At 31.9% G+C, this 18360-nt stretch overlaps 2 protein-coding genes, 1 long non-coding RNA gene and 1 other non-coding gene across 4 annotated transcripts; 2 read left to right on the top strand and 2 right to left on the bottom strand.

Moving 5' to 3' along the window:
- The first annotated feature begins 1053 nt into the window (after window positions 1-1053).
- On the top strand, window positions 1054-4854 carry LOC11444609 ((+)-neomenthol dehydrogenase). Its single transcript, XM_003608036.4, has 4 exons — window positions 1054-1334; window positions 1433-1712; window positions 3957-4151; window positions 4253-4854. Exons 1-4 carry the CDS (start codon window positions 1288-1290, stop codon window positions 4667-4669), a joined length of 939 nt encoding a protein of 312 aa, XP_003608084.2. The 5' UTR covers window positions 1054-1287; the 3' UTR covers window positions 4670-4854.
- LOC112421276 (uncharacterized) lies at window positions 3762-4664 on the bottom strand. The gene is made up of 2 exons (XR_003011507.2): window positions 4541-4664; window positions 3762-4159 (listed from the first exon to the last, which is right to left on the bottom strand). It is a non-coding gene; the product is annotated as an uncharacterized lncRNA (long non-coding RNA).
- A 5632-nt stretch (window positions 4855-10486) lies between the features above and the next one.
- Window positions 10487-10612, top strand: LOC112421499 (small nucleolar RNA snoR86). Its single transcript, XR_003011825.1, has one exon. It is a non-coding gene; the product is annotated as a small nucleolar RNA snoR86 (small nucleolar RNA).
- A 4176-nt stretch (window positions 10613-14788) lies between these two features.
- Window positions 14789-17860, bottom strand: LOC11446234 (stearoyl-[acyl-carrier-protein] 9-desaturase, chloroplastic). Its single transcript, XM_003608034.4, has 3 exons — window positions 17505-17860; window positions 15939-16443; window positions 14789-15610 (listed from the first exon to the last, which is right to left on the bottom strand). The coding sequence occupies exons 1-3, from the start codon at window positions 17618-17620 to the stop codon at window positions 15050-15052; spliced, it is 1182 nt and encodes a 393-aa protein (XP_003608082.1). The 5' UTR covers window positions 17621-17860; the 3' UTR covers window positions 14789-15049.
- Between the last annotated feature and the right edge of the window lie 500 nt (window positions 17861-18360).

The raw sequence follows: 18360 nt of genomic DNA, 5'->3' as shown, positions 1-18360 counted from the left end.
CATACTTATATGTGGGTAAAATTCAGCTTGATTTTTAGCCCTTTCACACAGTTAATTAACCTTTTTTTTATTGTGGCAATACACTGGTATACATGAATACTAGTATATTAAATTTTTTAATGGAAAATGCTAGTACATTGACTGACAAGCTTTAGAGAAATTTCAATAATTCAATGTGAAAATGTCTCAAATCATAGGTACTCCTGTATTCAAATTGGTTCATGTATGAACGACTTTGGGCCACACATTCCAACCAAAGATTCTTATACATATACACCCTTATGTTTTTGCAATCACTGATCACACCTGACCCCCTCTCAACAAAAAAAATGACCCCTGACCCCTAATTATGTATATATGTGAACCTAATTTCCCTAAAAAATATATATATGTGCACCTAATTATTTTCGTTTTAAATATCGTATTCTATGGTGGTTTGGATATAGATAAGTAGTCCATGCATCAGCGAATCCAGTGGGACAAAAAAGATTACAATACTATCAACAATATTTTTTTTTTTTTATAACTATTGTAAAAATAAATAAAAATTATAACTTAAAAAGTATATAATTTTTTGACCAAAAAAACTAAATTGTTGCAAATTTAAATACCCTCTAAACATAAATCAGTTTTTACACTAGTATCTTAGTCTCCTAATATTTTCCATAACATATCAATTGAAAAATACAGTCACATTAATGTGGTAACATGGTAAAATCTCATACCAGTGTAAACTAATTAGTAGTAGTTTACATTTATATTAATAAGAATATATATCATTTAAATCCCAAAAAATGGAGCTTGAAATTCGGATGTCCAATCTAGTGTCACACAACCGTATACTAGCTCCATTGATCAAAGACTAACAAATTTTGACGACAAACTATTCACACAATCTTGGGGTTGAAACATTCGGAATCTCGTCGAAATGGGATAATATATAAATTTAGATTCACACACAGTCCACGGTGGTAGACTTAAACAAACCAAATAAAATCACACATGTTCCATTTGCTATAGTTCTCTTACTATTTTTATATGTACTTTTAGGTTCGCCACCAGCAATACTATTATATAATTCACATAAAGTCTGCCCCTCCCTCCTAATTCGATAACATTCCCAATAATAATAAGCATGACCAAGTTTGTTAATATAAATATGTATGCATTGAAGTTAGACAAATCAATCTTCTCCAAACACACATACATATAGCATAGTGGCATACTAGCATATTTTCATTGACATAATTCATCAATATCCATCCATACTGTGACATATAGACATATATGGAGCCAGAACCTTATTTTCCTTCACCTGCACTCTGCTCAACCAGGTACCTAATTTTTTCAATACCACTGTACTACTACAAATTTATTGTCATACATGTGTTTAATTAATTTGCTTTTATATATATGTAACGAATGAATGAAGGTGGTGGTCGAAGGAGACGGTGGCGGTGGTGACAGGAGGAAACAAGGGCATTGGGTTTGCTCTTGTGAAACGTTTTGCTGAGTTGGGACTGAGTGTAGTGTTAACTGCTAGAGACAAGAAGAAAGGAGAGGATGCTGTGGAGAGAATTCGAGCACAATTAGGCCTTGTTGCACCTCATCATCATGTTCACTTTCTAGTCCTTGATGTCTCAGATGCTGATTCTATTAAAACCTTTGCATCCTCCTTCAAAGACAAATTTGGAGCCACCTTGGATATTCTCGTATGTATTAATTACCTATTATTTGTTCAATTTTAATTTTTACATCATTTGGATTGATTTTATTCTTGTCTCTCCACCTCTAGGAATAAATGTGTCATTTTATATATGCAAAGTTCGGGGTTCAAACTCCAACCACCACAAAAAAAAAAAAAGTAATTTTATGTTCATTCAATTGATAAGGACAATGTATCACTACAAGAAATCTGTTCATTTGTCAGGGATTTTGACAAGGCCTTGAAACCCCTGGCAAATTTCCCAGGAGCAAAGCCAGGGGACGTCCCTGGGAAAATGACTTCAGGAAAAGTGGGACACTGTTCACGTAAAACAGGGGTTTAACCCTGGCAAAATGAAACAACCCCGGGCAAATTGCAAGCGGGAAAGTTGAAATTTAAATTGAGACAAGAGCAGATGGAAGTGGCAGAGAGTACAGACCATTTGTTTACTTTTTCACTATTTTATTGCTTAATTTTTATTTTTTATTGAAACAAATATCCACAACACACGTTATCTTTCCTTCATTTTTTTTGGATTCATTGATTTGGTGGACCATACAAATACACACATTAGAACATTTTATTTTATCACTTGTTATCTCTCCAAAGTCCAAAGAACACAAGTCCAAAACTCATAAAGCTTACCATTCTTCCTTCTTCCTTCTTACAACCGAACCACCATTTTAGGTGCGAATCTGAGCCCCATTTTCACTGATCAAACAAAATAAGATCGTTTTCTTCATCCCCTCAACAATAGCTTTCTATTGGTCCCTTTAGTTTCACCAAAGGACAATTTTTTTCGTGACCCATTTCCCCCGCCGCTGTGCAATCATACATAGTCACCGCGCCAGAGTTTGCAGCTCCATCATTGTGTTCTCTTTGTTCATGTTAAGCCATCTATTATTTAGCTTACTCATTTAGTTCTTTAGTTTTTCTATTTTGTTGTTGAAGACCAAAACTTATGTTTTTGTTTAAAATGAAAAATCTGTTTTTTTTTTTTTTATATATAGATTTAGCTACCTTGTTTAATTTCATCATCATGTTCATTTTGTAAATCTAAAGCAAAAAGACCAAATTTTCATTAATCCTTAATTTCTCCTTCTATTCCAAATCCGAAAATTAATAAACCATTGAATCAACTGCTCATTTTGATCTTCTCTTGTTAATGTTTTTGATATGGAGTGAAGTGACTTTGCTGAAGTTTTAAAGGGCCAAGTTTGTTATTTGAGATTGTTACCACTGTTATTGATAATACATAAATCAATGTATTAATTAAGGGCCGACTGATATTGCTTGAAATGCTTGTTAAAAAAAGTCATATTGATTGAAATGAGGAAAGCCTTATCTATAGCTTTTAAATTGTTTAAATCCATTTTGACTTGAAAATAACCATCTATGAAGCTGATATATTTTTTTAGTTACATCAAGATGGCTTTAGGGAATAAACTGTGCTAAAAAACAATTTAAAAAAAATTCGATTTTTTAATTAATTTAAATACAATTTATAAATTAAAATTATTTTTAAATTATTTAATTAATTAAATAAATATTTGGTTTTATAAATAAAAGATTTTAAAAAAATATATATATACACACTTTGTCAGGGGTTAAACCCCTCACTAGTCCTTGGTTTTTTGCGGATCTGATTTGACCTTCCATCAGTCAATCAGTGCGTCAGTCAATGTGTCAGTCAGTTGCAGAAAAAAGTGAAGGATTTTGCCATGGGTTATGACAGGGAAAAAGTCAGGCCTTATACCAGGGGTTGTGCCCCTCGTTTTTGTCACAGGGGTGTAACCCCTGGCAAAATGTTTGCGACGAGCGCTTTTGCCATTGCTTTCGCTCCTGGGAAATTCCCTCACAAATGTCCCTTTTCCCAGGAATTATGTCCTTTTGACAAGGATTTTGCTTCTGGCAAAAGGTAATGTTTCTTGTAATATACGCATTGGTCGGGGTTTAAACTTCAAACACCTCAATTATTCGCTTTAAAAAGGGTGAATTACTAACCAATAGGCTACGTGACAAAAAAAAAAATGTTAATACTCTAATTTACATAATATTCTATAACAATATTATTCATTGTCTTAAACAAAATTATAAGATACAATAAGATATAAATACACACTTTAGACCAAAGACCTAGACTAGACATGGACCTAGTTGTAATTTTTTATTGACATAAATATGTTTTTTGTAAAAACTTCTTCTATAGGAAAATAAATGAAATGATCTAATTAATTTTGTATGTGATCAGGTGAACAATGCGGCTGTATCATTCAATGAGCTCGACGAGAATTCAGTGGACCATGCTGAAAACGTCATGAAAACAAATTTCTATGGTCCCAAGTTGCTTATAGAGGCACTTCTTCCCCTCTTTCGTTGCTCCTCCTCTTCTAATTCTTCCATCACACGTATTCTCAATGTTAGCTCAAGACTCGGTTCTTTGGATGTAAGTATCTAATATAAATGGTCACATGTATAAAAAATAAAATAAAAAATTATATACCATATAATTCTATGCGTGCTCAAACTAAATATTATTATATGCAGAAGGTGACAAACGTGGAAATGAAAAGAATTCTAGAGAGTGATGAATTGAAGGAAGATGAAATCAACGAAATGGTGAAAAAATTTCTAAGAGATGTGAGAAATGGAACATGGAAGAGTCAAGGGTGGCCATCATATTGGACAGACTATGCAGTATCAAAATTGGCTCTAAATGCATACTCAAAAGTGTTGGCTAAGAGATATAATATTAATACAACGAAGTTGATGAGTGTGAACTGTTTTTGCCCTGGCTTCACTCAAACCTCAATGACAAAAGGTAAGGGCACTCACACTGCTGATCAAGCTGCTTCTCTTGCTACCATCCTTGTGTTGCTTCCACCACACCACTTGCCCACTGGAAAATTCTTCTTGCTCAGAAATAATACCACCTTCCAACAAGTTGCTAATTCTAAACTTTGATCTTGATCATGATCATTGTCATTGCCACGTGGAGATAACATAAAATAAAATGTTACTCCATCATCAATTCTTAATTAATTAACTTTATCTTGCTTTCTTGTCCGACCTGTTGTAAGAAAATTGATATTTTTTTTTTTTTTTTGCTAAGGTAGTTTAAGACTTTTATGAGTTGAATTAGAAGTGTTTTAATTTAGTTCAACTAGTAAAATTTTAAGAGTTTTTCTGAGAAATGTCTTAAGGGCATTGGTTAAGGAACCTCTAAATAGAAATTTTGTTGTAAAAATACAAGATTTTACTTTTGTCTTAGCAATAATTACACAACTTTTTAATACAAACTTACATATTTGAGAACTTTAACCAATGTCTCAAGAACACTCGTTAGCATTCCCAAATTTTAAATTATAGATTTAGTCTAAATGTTTTTTTAGGAGAGATTTATTCTAAATGTTAAATTTGTTTTGTCATGTAATGCCCTTGTACTCATTTTTGTTTTAAAATTTATGGTCCATGAATCCATGATCCAACTCGAACCAGCTGCCTACACAACATTGACCTATATTCATTAGCATTGTAAAAAGGAAAATATTAAGAAATGCTAGTACTAACTTGTAAAAAAAATTACAAGTTTTTATCAACCTGAGCCGATGGAATTTGATGTGGTAAATAAAATAATGCATGTGGTCAAAACCAGCTAAACCCGAGTCATGTATGCTATTACTTGTCCAACAATCTAATGAGACTTTTTGTTATCCTCACAATCATGATACTAAACCTAAAACATTCAACTACTTAAAATTATTTAACTAACTAGAGTTTTGACCCGTGCGCCGCACAGGTCTGATGTGCTACTTAACATTTGAGTAAATTATTATTTATAAATCAATATATATTAAACAAACTTTCTATCACATAAGTTGTATTCTAATGTGTAAGGGGTTGAGATTAAATAGTTTAAGAAAGAGATCCGTGGTTCAATCCGTAAGTAGTTGAGTAGCGTTTTTTACAAAAAGTGTACTTAGACCATCCACGATAAAATGAACTTGTTATGTAAGAATTGGTACCGGATAACTACTTTTATTGTGGAGTCAAAGAAGAGAGTACCTATTACGGAGACTTGGTACCAAATAATATGATTGTGTTATCGGATAATTGATGGTTTCTTGATATAGTTTGTAACAATAATATATTAAAATATTTTAACATAACTATAGTTTACATTAAAAGAATAGTTGATAATTTCTAAATTCATATTTGCTAGTGTACTACACGTAAACTGCGGTATAAGTTTCAACAAAAATAATGTTGTAATTCATCTTGAATTAATTGAAAATCATCCATAATTACATCAAACTCAAAATAATTTAAGGATTCATCAATGTCATGTCATATTTTTTTTTCTTCCTAAATTTTATTAAGCAGAACTAAGGTGTAAGACACACCTAAGAATGCGAACAGAAAAACAGATTACAAAGGGCCAATGCTCAAAAACACGGCCACGCCAAACAGCACCAAAACACCTACATGGAAGAAGCAAAACCTGCTGCTCAAACAACTGACTAAAGCACACACACAGGCTTAGCACAAACACTGACAGCACCTGCAATCAGCCAAACAACAGTGGTTTCAGCAGCATAAACAACAGCCGAACCCAACACCAGAAAAATAGTAATAACAACACCAGCAGACACACTACAGCAGCAGCACAGAGACAACGACAACACCAGAAAATTGCTACAGAAGAAACCTTTTTGCCTACTGCTACACTATGGTGGCTATGACTTACACGGTTATAACAATCTTTCATTGAAACCAACCTTTATGGAGGAAAAAAAATCAGCTATCCTAAGCAATAATCAACATAATCACAAAAATCAGCTTTCATAAGCTATCCTAATATACATTTTTTCATGACTGGTTGTGCTATGTTCTCAATATACATTTTTGAAGTCAAAGACAGCTATATTAAAACTCAATTCTAATTACTTGTAACTTGAAATCAGATAAAATTGGGAAGCATTACCTATGCAGAGTATACTATAACAAATAGTGATTTTTCTTTCTCATTTTCCCTTGTCCCTAAAAGCCACATCAAAGCTTGATAGCCTTCAGGTCCTTATCGTTCTCATATGCCACACCACTGTCTTCATAAAATAGTACAAATAATGAGCAAATAATTTTCTTGTTTGAAATCATTGGAGCACAACATGGAGAAATAAATATTTTGTAAGCTCATTATTTATTAAAAATATACAAACCATCTGATAAAAAAGTAACTGATCAAAATGGAATTTTTTTTAGAGAAATCAGAGAAAGGAGAGAATTAGCAGACAGACTGGGACGCGTGAAGGACATAAAGGAAGAGATAATTCATGTGTATCTTATAAGGTTTAATTATGAGATATTAAAAAAGTAAAATTTCTAATTTCGGTAAGCAAGTGACTTAATGCAGAGCAAATTCCTCAGATGCCAAAAATATATCGATGAAGACGTGTAATGCTTAACTTTAAACCTAAACCATGAAAGACAAATGATGAAACATTTTCAAAACTCAGTGGAGTGTGACAGACAATCAACCATCAGGCAAATATGTGTTGAATGTTCAATGAAGCATTATAACAAACAGGTGGTGAAGGGAACACAATCAATAGTAAGAAAAAAACTAATTCACAAAGACAAAATTGGTTTATCTTGTGTTGATTATGTCTTACCTACTTTGACATGAGCCAGAACAATCTCTCTGGCTCCACCCCACCATTGATTTCCAACATCCATATATTGGCATACTAATGCAATCATAAAATATCCTATTGTGACATCTAGAAGCTGACCATTGCAAATCCAATCCAAGTTAACTTTTCATAATCTAAGGGATAATCCAAGTTAAAAGTTGTTCAGGAAGAAACAGGGTAAAGAGAAAGAAAAGAAACCATCAAATTAAATTCAACTTAGTATTTGACACGTCTAACAAACAACAAAGAACAATGAATCTTCAAAATTGTGGCAGATAACTTGTAATCAACTAAGAATATTTTATCACTTCTTTAGATTTTAACCTTGCTAAGAATATAAAAAAATAATACCAACACTTGCTTGAATCCAGGGGTGTGAAAAATGTGGTTAACTGAAACCATATCACTAAGCTGAACCAAACTGAATGATAAAAAAACTGAACCATTTTAATGGTTGAGTGGTTCATGATTTGAAACACAAATTTAAACCAATTCAATTATAACTCAACCAACCAGAATAGAATCATTGATCCAAGGCAAAACATAAAATACATAAGATACATTGCATAGACTTAGTTATAATTTTAGCTTCTAAGATGACTCAATTCCATGGTTTGCAAACAGCGCCCTGGTGAGAACAACAAAATTATTAGTTTAGCACACTATGGTAGGCAAGACCTACCGTAATTAAAAAAAAAAAGGACATTGAATACAAACTGACAAATAGGTGAGAACTAATATCAATGATTAGGCAAATATGTGGCTTATGAACAAATATTTAGTTTATGCAAACAACTATCTGTCAGTTTTCATATAGCAACATTTATACAAAACAACACAATTATATAGTAAACAATTAGTTTCTAAAATAGAACAAACATTTACAATATGCAAACAGCACTATAAATTTAGCAAACAACACTATTCAACAACTATCTGTTTATAATTTTAAAAACAACATTATAGCTTGTTCTGTACAACAAAAATGAAAGTATACTCACAGTGTCGAAGTCGTACTCGACGATGTATGTTCTGTACTTTACTTGTAGCTTGTTGATTGCCTTGTCATATTCTGAAAGTGTGTTTTTGAGCAGAGGACCTATAAAAAACGAAAGTCAAATTTTTGTCATGTATATACCGCAGGAAAATATAATTAGATTAAAGGAATATGTGTTAAAAAGTTTACCAGTTAGGCAGTGATACGACAAAAGAGTTTCTATATTTATGTCGGCCATGTTTTCTAAAATAGCGATTAAAAGAATAGGGTTAATAGTGATGAAAAGAAGAGAATCAAAGAAAAGAAAAAGGTATGTTAACTAACCAGATGATTATGTGAACATAATCAATTGCACATAATGATTTGATAGATAATCTATAAAACTAAAACAATTACATTAGATAATCTATTAATCTTATTTTAAACCCTAATTTGAAAATTCATAAACTGTAAAATCAACAAACCAATCAAAAACAAATGATTCAGCTACTCTCAATTTCAATTTCACAACAACCGATCAAAAACAAATGATTCAGCTACTATCAATTTCAATTTCACAACAAACCATTAAAAAAAATGATTCAGCTACTCTCAAAAACAAACCCCGATCAAAAACAAATGATTTAGCTACTCTCAAAAACAAACCGATCAAAAACAAACCATCAACAGTCGAAATTGAATCGTGAACCAAGAGAAAAGGAAGAACCGATTTGTTTTGTTGAAATCAGATTTAGGAGTGATGTTGCTTGTATATGTCGCGAACCAAGAGAAAAGGAAGAACGATTTGTTTTGTTGAAGAAAATAGGAGATTTAGTTATGAGTGTGATTTGGCCGATTTGTTGAAAAAAAATAATAGAACAAATGAAATAAGCAGACCGATTAGTTTAAACAAAAAAATAGAAAAAATGAAATAAGCATTAAGGTTAAAACAGTAAATTAAGGCATTAGGGTTTAGGTTAAAATTAGGGCTAAAATAAGCTTATGTGTTAACTTTAATATATAATAAGAAAAAATGAAATAAGCATTAAGGTTAAAACAGTAAATTAAGGCATTAGGGTTTAGGTTAAAATTAGAGTTAAAATAAGCTTATGTGTTAACTTTAATATATAATAAGAAAAAATGAAATAAGCATTAAGGTTAAAACAGTAAATTAAGGCATTAGGGTTTAGGTTAAAATTAGGGCTAAAATAAGCTTATGTGTTAACTTTAATATATAAAAGAAGAAAAAATGAAATAAGCATTAAGGTTAAAACAGTAAATTAAGGCATTAGGGTTTAAGTTAAAATTAGGACTAAAATAAACTTATGTGTTAACTTTAATATATAAGAAGATGCTAAACCACAACCTATTCAATTCCCTATAAAATACAATCTACATCTCTTTTAATATTTTTATTACAACACACGTTAAACCTTTTCTTTTTTTAGAACAACCACGTTAAACCTAATCACTCTATATTTCGTTTGAGACCTACTTTTATATTCTCAATGTTTTTTAAAAAAGACCCATCAAATTTAACAAATCAAACAGGAAAAAAATAATCTCGTGTCTAGATGGATAAATATCTTGAAAATAAAAAAGAAGTTAAAATTTAATTTCGGGTTGTAGCAAAACCAATCAAGACATGTAGCATCGTGTGTAGTATTCGATAACTCAATAGTAGGATTATTATTTTTTAGGCCCCCTGAGTTTCTCAACCTGGAAAAAAAATGTGTATCGGATCATAGAATCCGAGATATTTTAGTAGAAATTTTTTCAATCGAAACTTATGTTCCAATACGTTTCCAGCAAAAATGGGGGGATTGATAGAGAAATTTTCCAATGTTAAAAGATAAAAAGTCCATAAGCCGAGAATGAAAGAGCCCAAAATAAAACCCGTAAAAGCCCAAAGTAACAAAATTAGGGTTTTGCGTTCTATATAATGCAAAGCTGCAGCCTATGCAAAACAATCAATCTTCCCTACTCACTATTACAGCGCCTCCTTAATTTTTTTAGGGTTCTTATTCAAGTTTCAATTTGTTCTTCTTAATCTTGTTTTTTATTTTAATTTACGAAATTGTTTTGAATGAAAAACAAAAAAGCCAATTTGCAGAGCAAGAGTGTCGATAATTGGCACTTATTGCATTGAAGGTTGGCAAAAACAATCATAGATGGCGATTCTCCGTGCCTATCAAATTTATTCAATTTTGAATATGGCCTCGAACATCTCGCTACATCTTTAATCTGTTACTTTTACCACACAAACTTTATTATTTTCTCTTCAAATTTAAATTTATAATATTCAATTTTATTCATTTGAAATTGGATTTAAATTTGAATAATCTTGTTTGATTTGACTGACTTTGGATATACAGTTCTACTTTACCTCAGGATTGCATTGTTGGTTTTATGTGACACTTGAGATGTTCTCTAATCATTTTCGTTGGTATTGAGAGGTGGAGCATCTCCGGTGTCATTTGGATCCAAGAATCTTAATCCTGAATTCTAGGTCAAGAGTAGTGTTATATTGACCACAGTAAAGATTTGGACAAATAAAAGACAGATCTATGTAAGCAATGATTACTGTGTGAATATAACAACTGTGAATAGTTTTTTCATTTTGAGAGAGAGAGAGAGAATAACTGTGATAATGTTTATAAGTTTCATTGAACTAATAACTTCATTGGACATTAGCGTCAAGATGGTGCGGTTCTTCACCTACAAGTTCAACATAAGCATAATTCTAGCCATGATACGATCAACAAACTCAGAATTGAAGAGTATGGCTTAAATGCTTAGACACTCCTTTATTCTCAGTTTGTTGCTCACATCATAGCCGGAAACAACACACCATGAATGAATGATAAAAACACAAGAGTGTATTTGATTGGAGTTTTCGGGATCAATTTTCACATAAAAATAGGCAGTGGATATTGGATTGAAATATCAGGGGTCTTTATCAGCATTGTACGATTCTTATAAAAGATTTTGTGGATCGTAAAGATTTATATCATAAAATATTAAAATATAAATAAAAATATAAATAAAATTTAAAGTTCTAATTGTTAGGTCTTAGGTGTATGGAATTTTTGTGTGTAATAAAACTAAAATGGTAAGATATTTATTCCGTTAATGATTGAAAACTATAAATTGACTGTGTTTTTTTTTTTAATAAAATTTTGATTTTGATTATAACTAAAATTATAAATGTTATTTAATTAATATATCTACTCATATCATTTGTTACACTTTTATTTTAATATTTGAATTTACTTTTATCTATTTATTATATTTGTTATTTGTATTTAAAGTTGAGAGTAACTTTGGAAAAAGGAAACACTAACTTAAAAGAAGACAAAATATGTTATTTTATTTATGGATCTTGTTAACCATTATCCTCAGGGCAATTTATCCAATGCCTCAAGAGCAATGGTTAACATTCTCCTTTCTTTATATATTACTCCCTCCATTCCTTTTTCTTTTGATGATTAAACTCTTAACACAAGTCTTAAGGAGTAATTAAAGTATATAATAAACATTTGTATGTTTTTTACTTAAATGTCTTTATTTATCATTAAATTCACATGTGATAAACCAAAGATCACAACTACTTTAATAGTTTATTGTGTTTTTCAACAAGGGTAAACTTGAGAAGACAATAATAAATTCACTAAAGCATCAAAAGTTTTGGAATATAGTTGAAGTTCTAAAACATCAAAAGAAAAGGAATAGATATAATACAAATTATAGACAAAACAAAAAGGTATTAAATTTGATGGATAAGAACTATAAAAATTAAACGAATTAATTTGTTTCAATCATAATAAATAAACCGAGATATCAAGTTGATCATGACTATTGAATTGCTTTATCGAATTCTCTTGAATACAGTTGCCCTAATTCCTTATTAACAAAGACGTTAATTCTAAAATAATAAAAGCATTAAGTATGAAGACAAGAAAATTAACTTAATAAATTAAAACAATAATCAAAGACCAAATCACGTAAGAAGTTTTCATCTAGTCCTACTAATCCCCAACTACGGAGGAATTAATTACTCATGACAAATAAACAAGAGATAACGATTAAAGAAGCATTATAAGAACAATACAAAAACCATTCTTGATAAAACTCCTTCAACGATTTTCTCTTTCTCTACTAGGGCACAATTTAATAAACTGAAATATGATCAAGAGATCACCTTCAATATGATTAAAAAAAGTATTTATAGTGTAACAGGTGTGATACAGGGAGCTGCCACTTAAGGATTGCAATTATGGCGCCTATCACCTTAAAACGTGTCTTTTTCACTTGCTTATGTTCCGAAATGGATTTAATTGTATTGATGAAAGCTGTAAATATGAATATTAGTTTTCATTTGGTGTTGTTTTGACTCCATTTGGATATATACCATATGAGATATGATCAAAATACTACACATGGGTCATGTTGCACTTTCACAATTTCAACACTGCATTAAACCAAAGAAAGAAAACAAAACTACACGATATGTTTGTTAATGATGATAATGAATAAATCTAAACTTAACACCAAAATGAAAGAAATAAACTAAACAATTGACCTAAATGAATCTAAAAATTACAAATGATGAGAAGTTATGACAACCTCAAACTTGGTATGTTACTTGTCATCAAGTAACGGAATAGCTGAAAGTTATCATTTGCCTAATTTTATAAAATGACATACCTATTCACGAGGGGGCTCAAATCCTCATTCGTTCTACTTTCAACGTTGACTAAATTATCATTTTCGCTCAAGCGGGGCAAACTTAGAGAAGATAATTCTTGCTTTCAACCACATTCTATTTCCTATTCTTTTCCACACCAAATCTCTTTGCAACTAAACCTCTTTTGATTAAAATTCCAAGAAGAACCTCTTCTTATTTGTTGGATTCAATTAATAAAGATTTTTTATTCAAATTATAATTCAAGTGACCGATTTAATTTGTATATGTCTGTTTCTAATGCTTTTTAAAACAAACAGTTGAAAACTAGTCTCTATGTTGAATATAGGATTGACAATCCTAATTTCATTTCAACAAAACAATTGTAAATTGCTTATTTTCTCATTTAATTTTTTTAATCGAATCTAAGTATGAAGTTAGGGTTTTGACTCATCTTAAAGAAATACCGCAATTATAACTTGTTAAATTGCGGCGTTATAAAATTAAAACTTACGCTATTATATCATGAGGTCATGTTCTACTTTGTAAATCAAAAGACAGGTCATAAACTGATAATTAAGCGCATGAATTCCAACAAAGAAGGAAGAGAGATTCAAGGATACCCTAATCTTTGTTACGCATCTGAATCAAACCAACCTAATCTCGCATTAGGCAAGACAATTAAAACTCTTCAACCACTTTATCTTTTTATTTTTATGTACTTCTAATAAATTATGTTATTGCTAAGTTGAACGATATTCCTTGTGGAGACGATATTACTTTATTACTTGTTTATAATTTGGTGCACTTGTCAATTAGCATCGTCAACATATTAATGCATTTTGCTATGAACTTGAAATTATAAACGGTCATTCAAAGTCAAGTACACAGTATAGAGATCTTTTAAACTTATAATGTGACTTAAGTTAATGTGGGATATATTTGAAAAAATAGGTTAATCAAAAGAATTCGAATTAGATGCAGCTACGAACCTGAAACATTAAAGTAGTACCAACTTTTAATCTATTTGCCAAAACATATGTATTAATAAAACTAATTATTTATTTTTTTTCTTCTTCTTTATTTTATTTTTCAAGAGTCCAACTTTTTATTTTTTGACAAATTTTTTATTGTTAAGTCTACGAATTTTCTTTTTTCATTTCTTTTATTATTTTAAAAATACTCTGCTAATTCAAAATAACAAACTCCAAAAAATCAAAATATTGTTAATTCCAAAGAACAACCACAAACTTAGTCTTAAGCCAATAGCAGGTACCTATGATTCAACTGCATACCTCGACTCTCACTCATTTCCAGAATCCCCAGCCCGTTGTTAAAACTGTTATTCTAGTACATGCTCTTAATTTGTGATGCAGCTGCATACATCCTAATATACCAATGTAGCCTATTCCAATGAAGCTACAAGCAAAAAATTTACATGCCACTCACACCAACTCAAGTATTTCGGTGAGGCGGGGGTATGCTTTGTGCTTGCAAGTATAATTCAGCCTCATTGCTTGTGGCCATATAGGTTTTTTGTGGTGGTTTTGGTGTTCCGTATATATGCGGCATCATGTTGTATTTATTTTTCGGTCTTTCCGCGAGTTTTAGTGCGTCTTGCACCTACTCGACGAGAATAAAATTTGCCATTTCAAAAAAATAGGACAAATCGTTTCCACCGCCATCAAAATTGCCTTTAAAGGACTTTTCACATACATGCACCATGCACGGGCCATTAACTAAATTTTCTTTATCATCAAAATTGCAAGATAAAAACGTCAACTTATACTTGAAACATATCACTGCTACAAGGAAAAGGAAAAAAAAAATAGCATTTCTATTACTACAGCTGCCCCCTGATTGCTTATGCTTAACAGACCACGCAAGAGAACGATTGTTTCACCAAACAAAAATGACAACCTGAATTTTCAACTATTCAACATTGCTCCAAGTAGAGTTGCTGGAAGATTTAATATTGATCCTTAATATGCTTAGAGTAGTACTTCCCTATCATGAATCCAACTGAATGCAAGTTTGGATGATTCCTTTGCTCTTGCTGAAGCTCTCTCCTCCAGCCTTCTGATTCTTGGTGGCAACCCACAAACATACTCCTGTGCCTTTCGTCCCTCACCTGAAAGTCCGGTTATGTCGGCCACCTTCCACCTCCCGACCAGAAACTCAAGTATATCAGCATAGTCCTTGGCAGTGTAGACTCCAATGCGCTGGGCAACAGCAGAATAGTTATCAAACAGATTGTCGTCTCGGCCATCATACATCAGGTGTGCTGGCATAGCAATTTTCTTCCTCATCATGTCGGCAAAAGCAATAACTGTTCCATCAGGATCAATCTCCAATAGCTTTTCCACTATCTTTGTGTAAGCAGTCTCATGGCGTTTCTCATCTGAGGCAATCAGACCACAGATCTGAGCCAACTTCAAATCGCCGCGTTCCTTAGCAAGCCTAGCTGTGTTTCCATGCGATATAAAGGTTGCCCTCTCTTGAAATGAAGTGTAGATAAAGCCAAGGTAAGGGCTATTCTCAGTCCGAGGATCCTATCCATCAATTTCCATCAATCCAACATTAGAGAGATATAAACAATAAATATGACAGGATTCAACTAGCAGCATAATATTTTGAGTCAAGAATGAATTCCAGAGAAGTTTGATCTTATTCTAGAAATTCTAAACATAAATATGAATTAGACATAAATACTGACAGTGACACATTGATGCATCTGGATGCATTAGACATTAGTTGATAAAATGTCCATTTTAAGCACATTCTCTGTATTATATTATGGATTTAATAGTTCCTTTAAAATTTGCATATTATGTAATTTATTATGATACTAAGATCATCAATAGATGTCTAGGATCTTACCATTCCAGAGCCAATCAAGTACTGAATTGTCTTTTCAATTTGTCTCATATCAACGCGCCCGGACAAGTAAAGATACTTGTTAAGAAGATCACCGTGTCTATTTTCTTCAGCTGTCCATGCTCTTGTCCAAATAGCCCAGGGAGTAGGGCTGGCACCTGTTTCATCACGAACTCCGTCCAAAGTATTAAGCATAGTTTGGTAAGTAGGAAGAGCTTCTTCTGTGACCATATCTCCAACCAGAACAACAAAGTAATCATCTGGAAGCTCTTTTGCCCTCTCTCTCAGTTCCTTCACTTGCTCTTCGAATCCATCTGAGGAAGGATCTGGCAGAAAATCCTGTGGTTGCCAACACTTTTCTACGGGTTTAAGGTGAGTCAATAATGTTTCCTCAGCCCAACCCTCCAACGATTTGAAAATTTCAATCTTTTGGGGAGGCATAGAGTGGGTTACTTGAACATGCACTTCTCTGGGAGGTGTGAAAGCCTTCTTAATATTTTCAACCTCTCTGCAAAGTAATATAAAATGACTTTTTAGAGCAACAGCACAGCACCATTCAAATGACCTTACGTTTGTGAATTGATTTATACCAGTCTATATTAATATCATTATTTTCTTTAACAGGCAAAATAATTTATTTATGTATTAAATTATTACTATCATTCAACGAAACAATATCACAAAACTCCCATGTAGACTTCATCAAAATGACAATTTGACAGAATATGCAATCAATTCACTAGAAGTGTTACCAATACTCTGTATTCAGCTCCAACAAGATGATCATAAAAAAGAATCGGTAAACATGGACCCGGATTTGCTGCAGTGAGCAAGTCAGTGACAGTCTGATCAAAACGGTCCAGAATTAAGTTCGGTATTTTTAGAATTACATAAAATAAACAAAATCAAATTTTAATGAGCCGCCACCAACATCGCGACTGTATGACCAATTTCTGTAAAACAGTCATCAAATTCACATATGCATGAATTCAAGACTAAGCAGATGGTAATATAGACACAACAAGTTCCAAAAATTATAATTTGAATTTATAGTGAAGCCACCTAGGGAATATGCGTTTATACCATAGAATACAATCAAAAAAACAAAACTAAGGTGTACTACTTGTTAAGAATATTAGTAGAAGATACTGGAGGAAAAACATAGGCTAAGATCATTAAATACGTTACTGACAGAAACATGCAAAAAAAGTGGAATAATAAACATAACAAGTTATAATACTAAGAAAAATAATCACAAAAACGTTGATAATATAAGTTGGTGAGATTGTAGTAAGAAAAATTAAATTATTGAACCAAACAAGCATCCTGAATATCCTCACCAACCATAAGACTATACATGCAAAGCAAAAAAAAAAAAAAAAAACTTGAATGCAATCGAACCACCCCAACAATCATTTCACCAAACCAAAAATTAATTCAATATCATATCACAAATTAAATAATCAACAATCAAACATAACAAAATAAAAATAAAAATTGAAGATGAAATGAAATGCACGAAGAATTGAAAAAGTGGGGATAAGGGATCTGAAAAAGGGGATTACTGACTTGGAACCAGAGCGGAGTGTGGAAGCCATGACGAATTTGGGAGATCTGAGGCTGGAAATTTGAGGGAGAGAGAAGGAGGATGTTTGAGTAGGGAAAGGGGTTGGTATGAGAGCCATTGTCGGATTCGGATTCGGATTCGGATTCGATTGAAGAAGAAGAAGAAGAAGATGAATTTGGGAATCACATATTTGAGAGAGTATGCGTGTATGTATGTGTGTGAGTGTGTTGTGAGGCACAGGCAAGAATGGACAACCACTTAAAATACATGTGTAGTGTAGTGTAGTGGAGTCGTGACTTTATTTACTACTTTTTCCACCTCTCTTCCCCATGCTCCTACTATTTTCCCACTCTCATTATTACCACTCTTTTACTCCACTGTTGTTATCAATACCATTCTTGCTCTCTCCGTCTCCACTATCTTCATATCTATTCTCTAAATTATGCTTAATAAGTTATTTGGTCCGCTAATTAATTTTCAGATTTTATTTTAGTCTCATAATTAATAAAATTCATGCTTTGGTCCTTTATGTTTGCCTCCGTTAGTCAAGTAAATACCTGATGAATCATTAGATCACGCATGTGTATTATATCTTGCGATATACCACCAACATATAACATTGTTTTCTTTTCTTCATCTTCTTCCCCACCTTTTCTTCATCTTCATCATCATACATTCATCACAACAATCCAGTTTTTTTTTACACCAACTTCATATATAATTTCTGATAAAATATTTTTTTAATCTTTTTATGCAAATATATTTTGTTTGAAATAAAGGACAAATTTAAAACTCTTTCCTTTATTTTATTCCATGTGTTGTTGTGCGACTTCTTCTTTTTCCTTGAACATTACCGCC

The sequence above is a fragment of the Medicago truncatula genome, chromosome 4 (genome assembly GCF_003473485.1).
Source record: "Medicago truncatula cultivar Jemalong A17 chromosome 4, MtrunA17r5.0-ANR, whole genome shotgun sequence".
Classification (NCBI taxonomy): domain Eukaryota; kingdom Viridiplantae; phylum Streptophyta; class Magnoliopsida; order Fabales; family Fabaceae; genus Medicago; species Medicago truncatula.
The sequence above is the reverse complement of the archived record's forward strand: the minus strand, read 5'-3'. Positions and strand labels throughout refer to the sequence as shown.

Coding starts and splice junctions, on each gene's coding strand:
- LOC11444609 (XM_003608036.4), top strand. CDS start 1,288: ATGGAGCCAGAACCTTATTTTCCTTCACCTGCACTCTGCTCAACCAG. Junction 1,335..1,432: donor CCTGCACTCTGCTCAACCAG/GTACCTAATTTT, acceptor GAATGAATGAAG/GTGGTGGTCGAAGGAGACGG. Junction 1,713..3,956: donor GAGCCACCTTGGATATTCTC/GTATGTATTAAT, acceptor GTATGTGATCAG/GTGAACAATGCGGCTGTATC.
- LOC11446234 (XM_003608034.4), bottom strand. CDS start 17,620: ATGGCTCTCATACCAACCCCTTTCCCTACTCAAACATCCTCCTTCTCT. Junction 16,444..17,504: donor ACACTCCGCTCTGGTTCCAA/GTCAGTAATCCC, acceptor ATTACTTTGCAG/AGAGGTTGAAAATATTAAGA. Junction 15,611..15,938: donor ACTTGATTGGCTCTGGAATG/GTAAGATCCTAG, acceptor ATTGATGGATAG/GATCCTCGGACTGAGAATAG.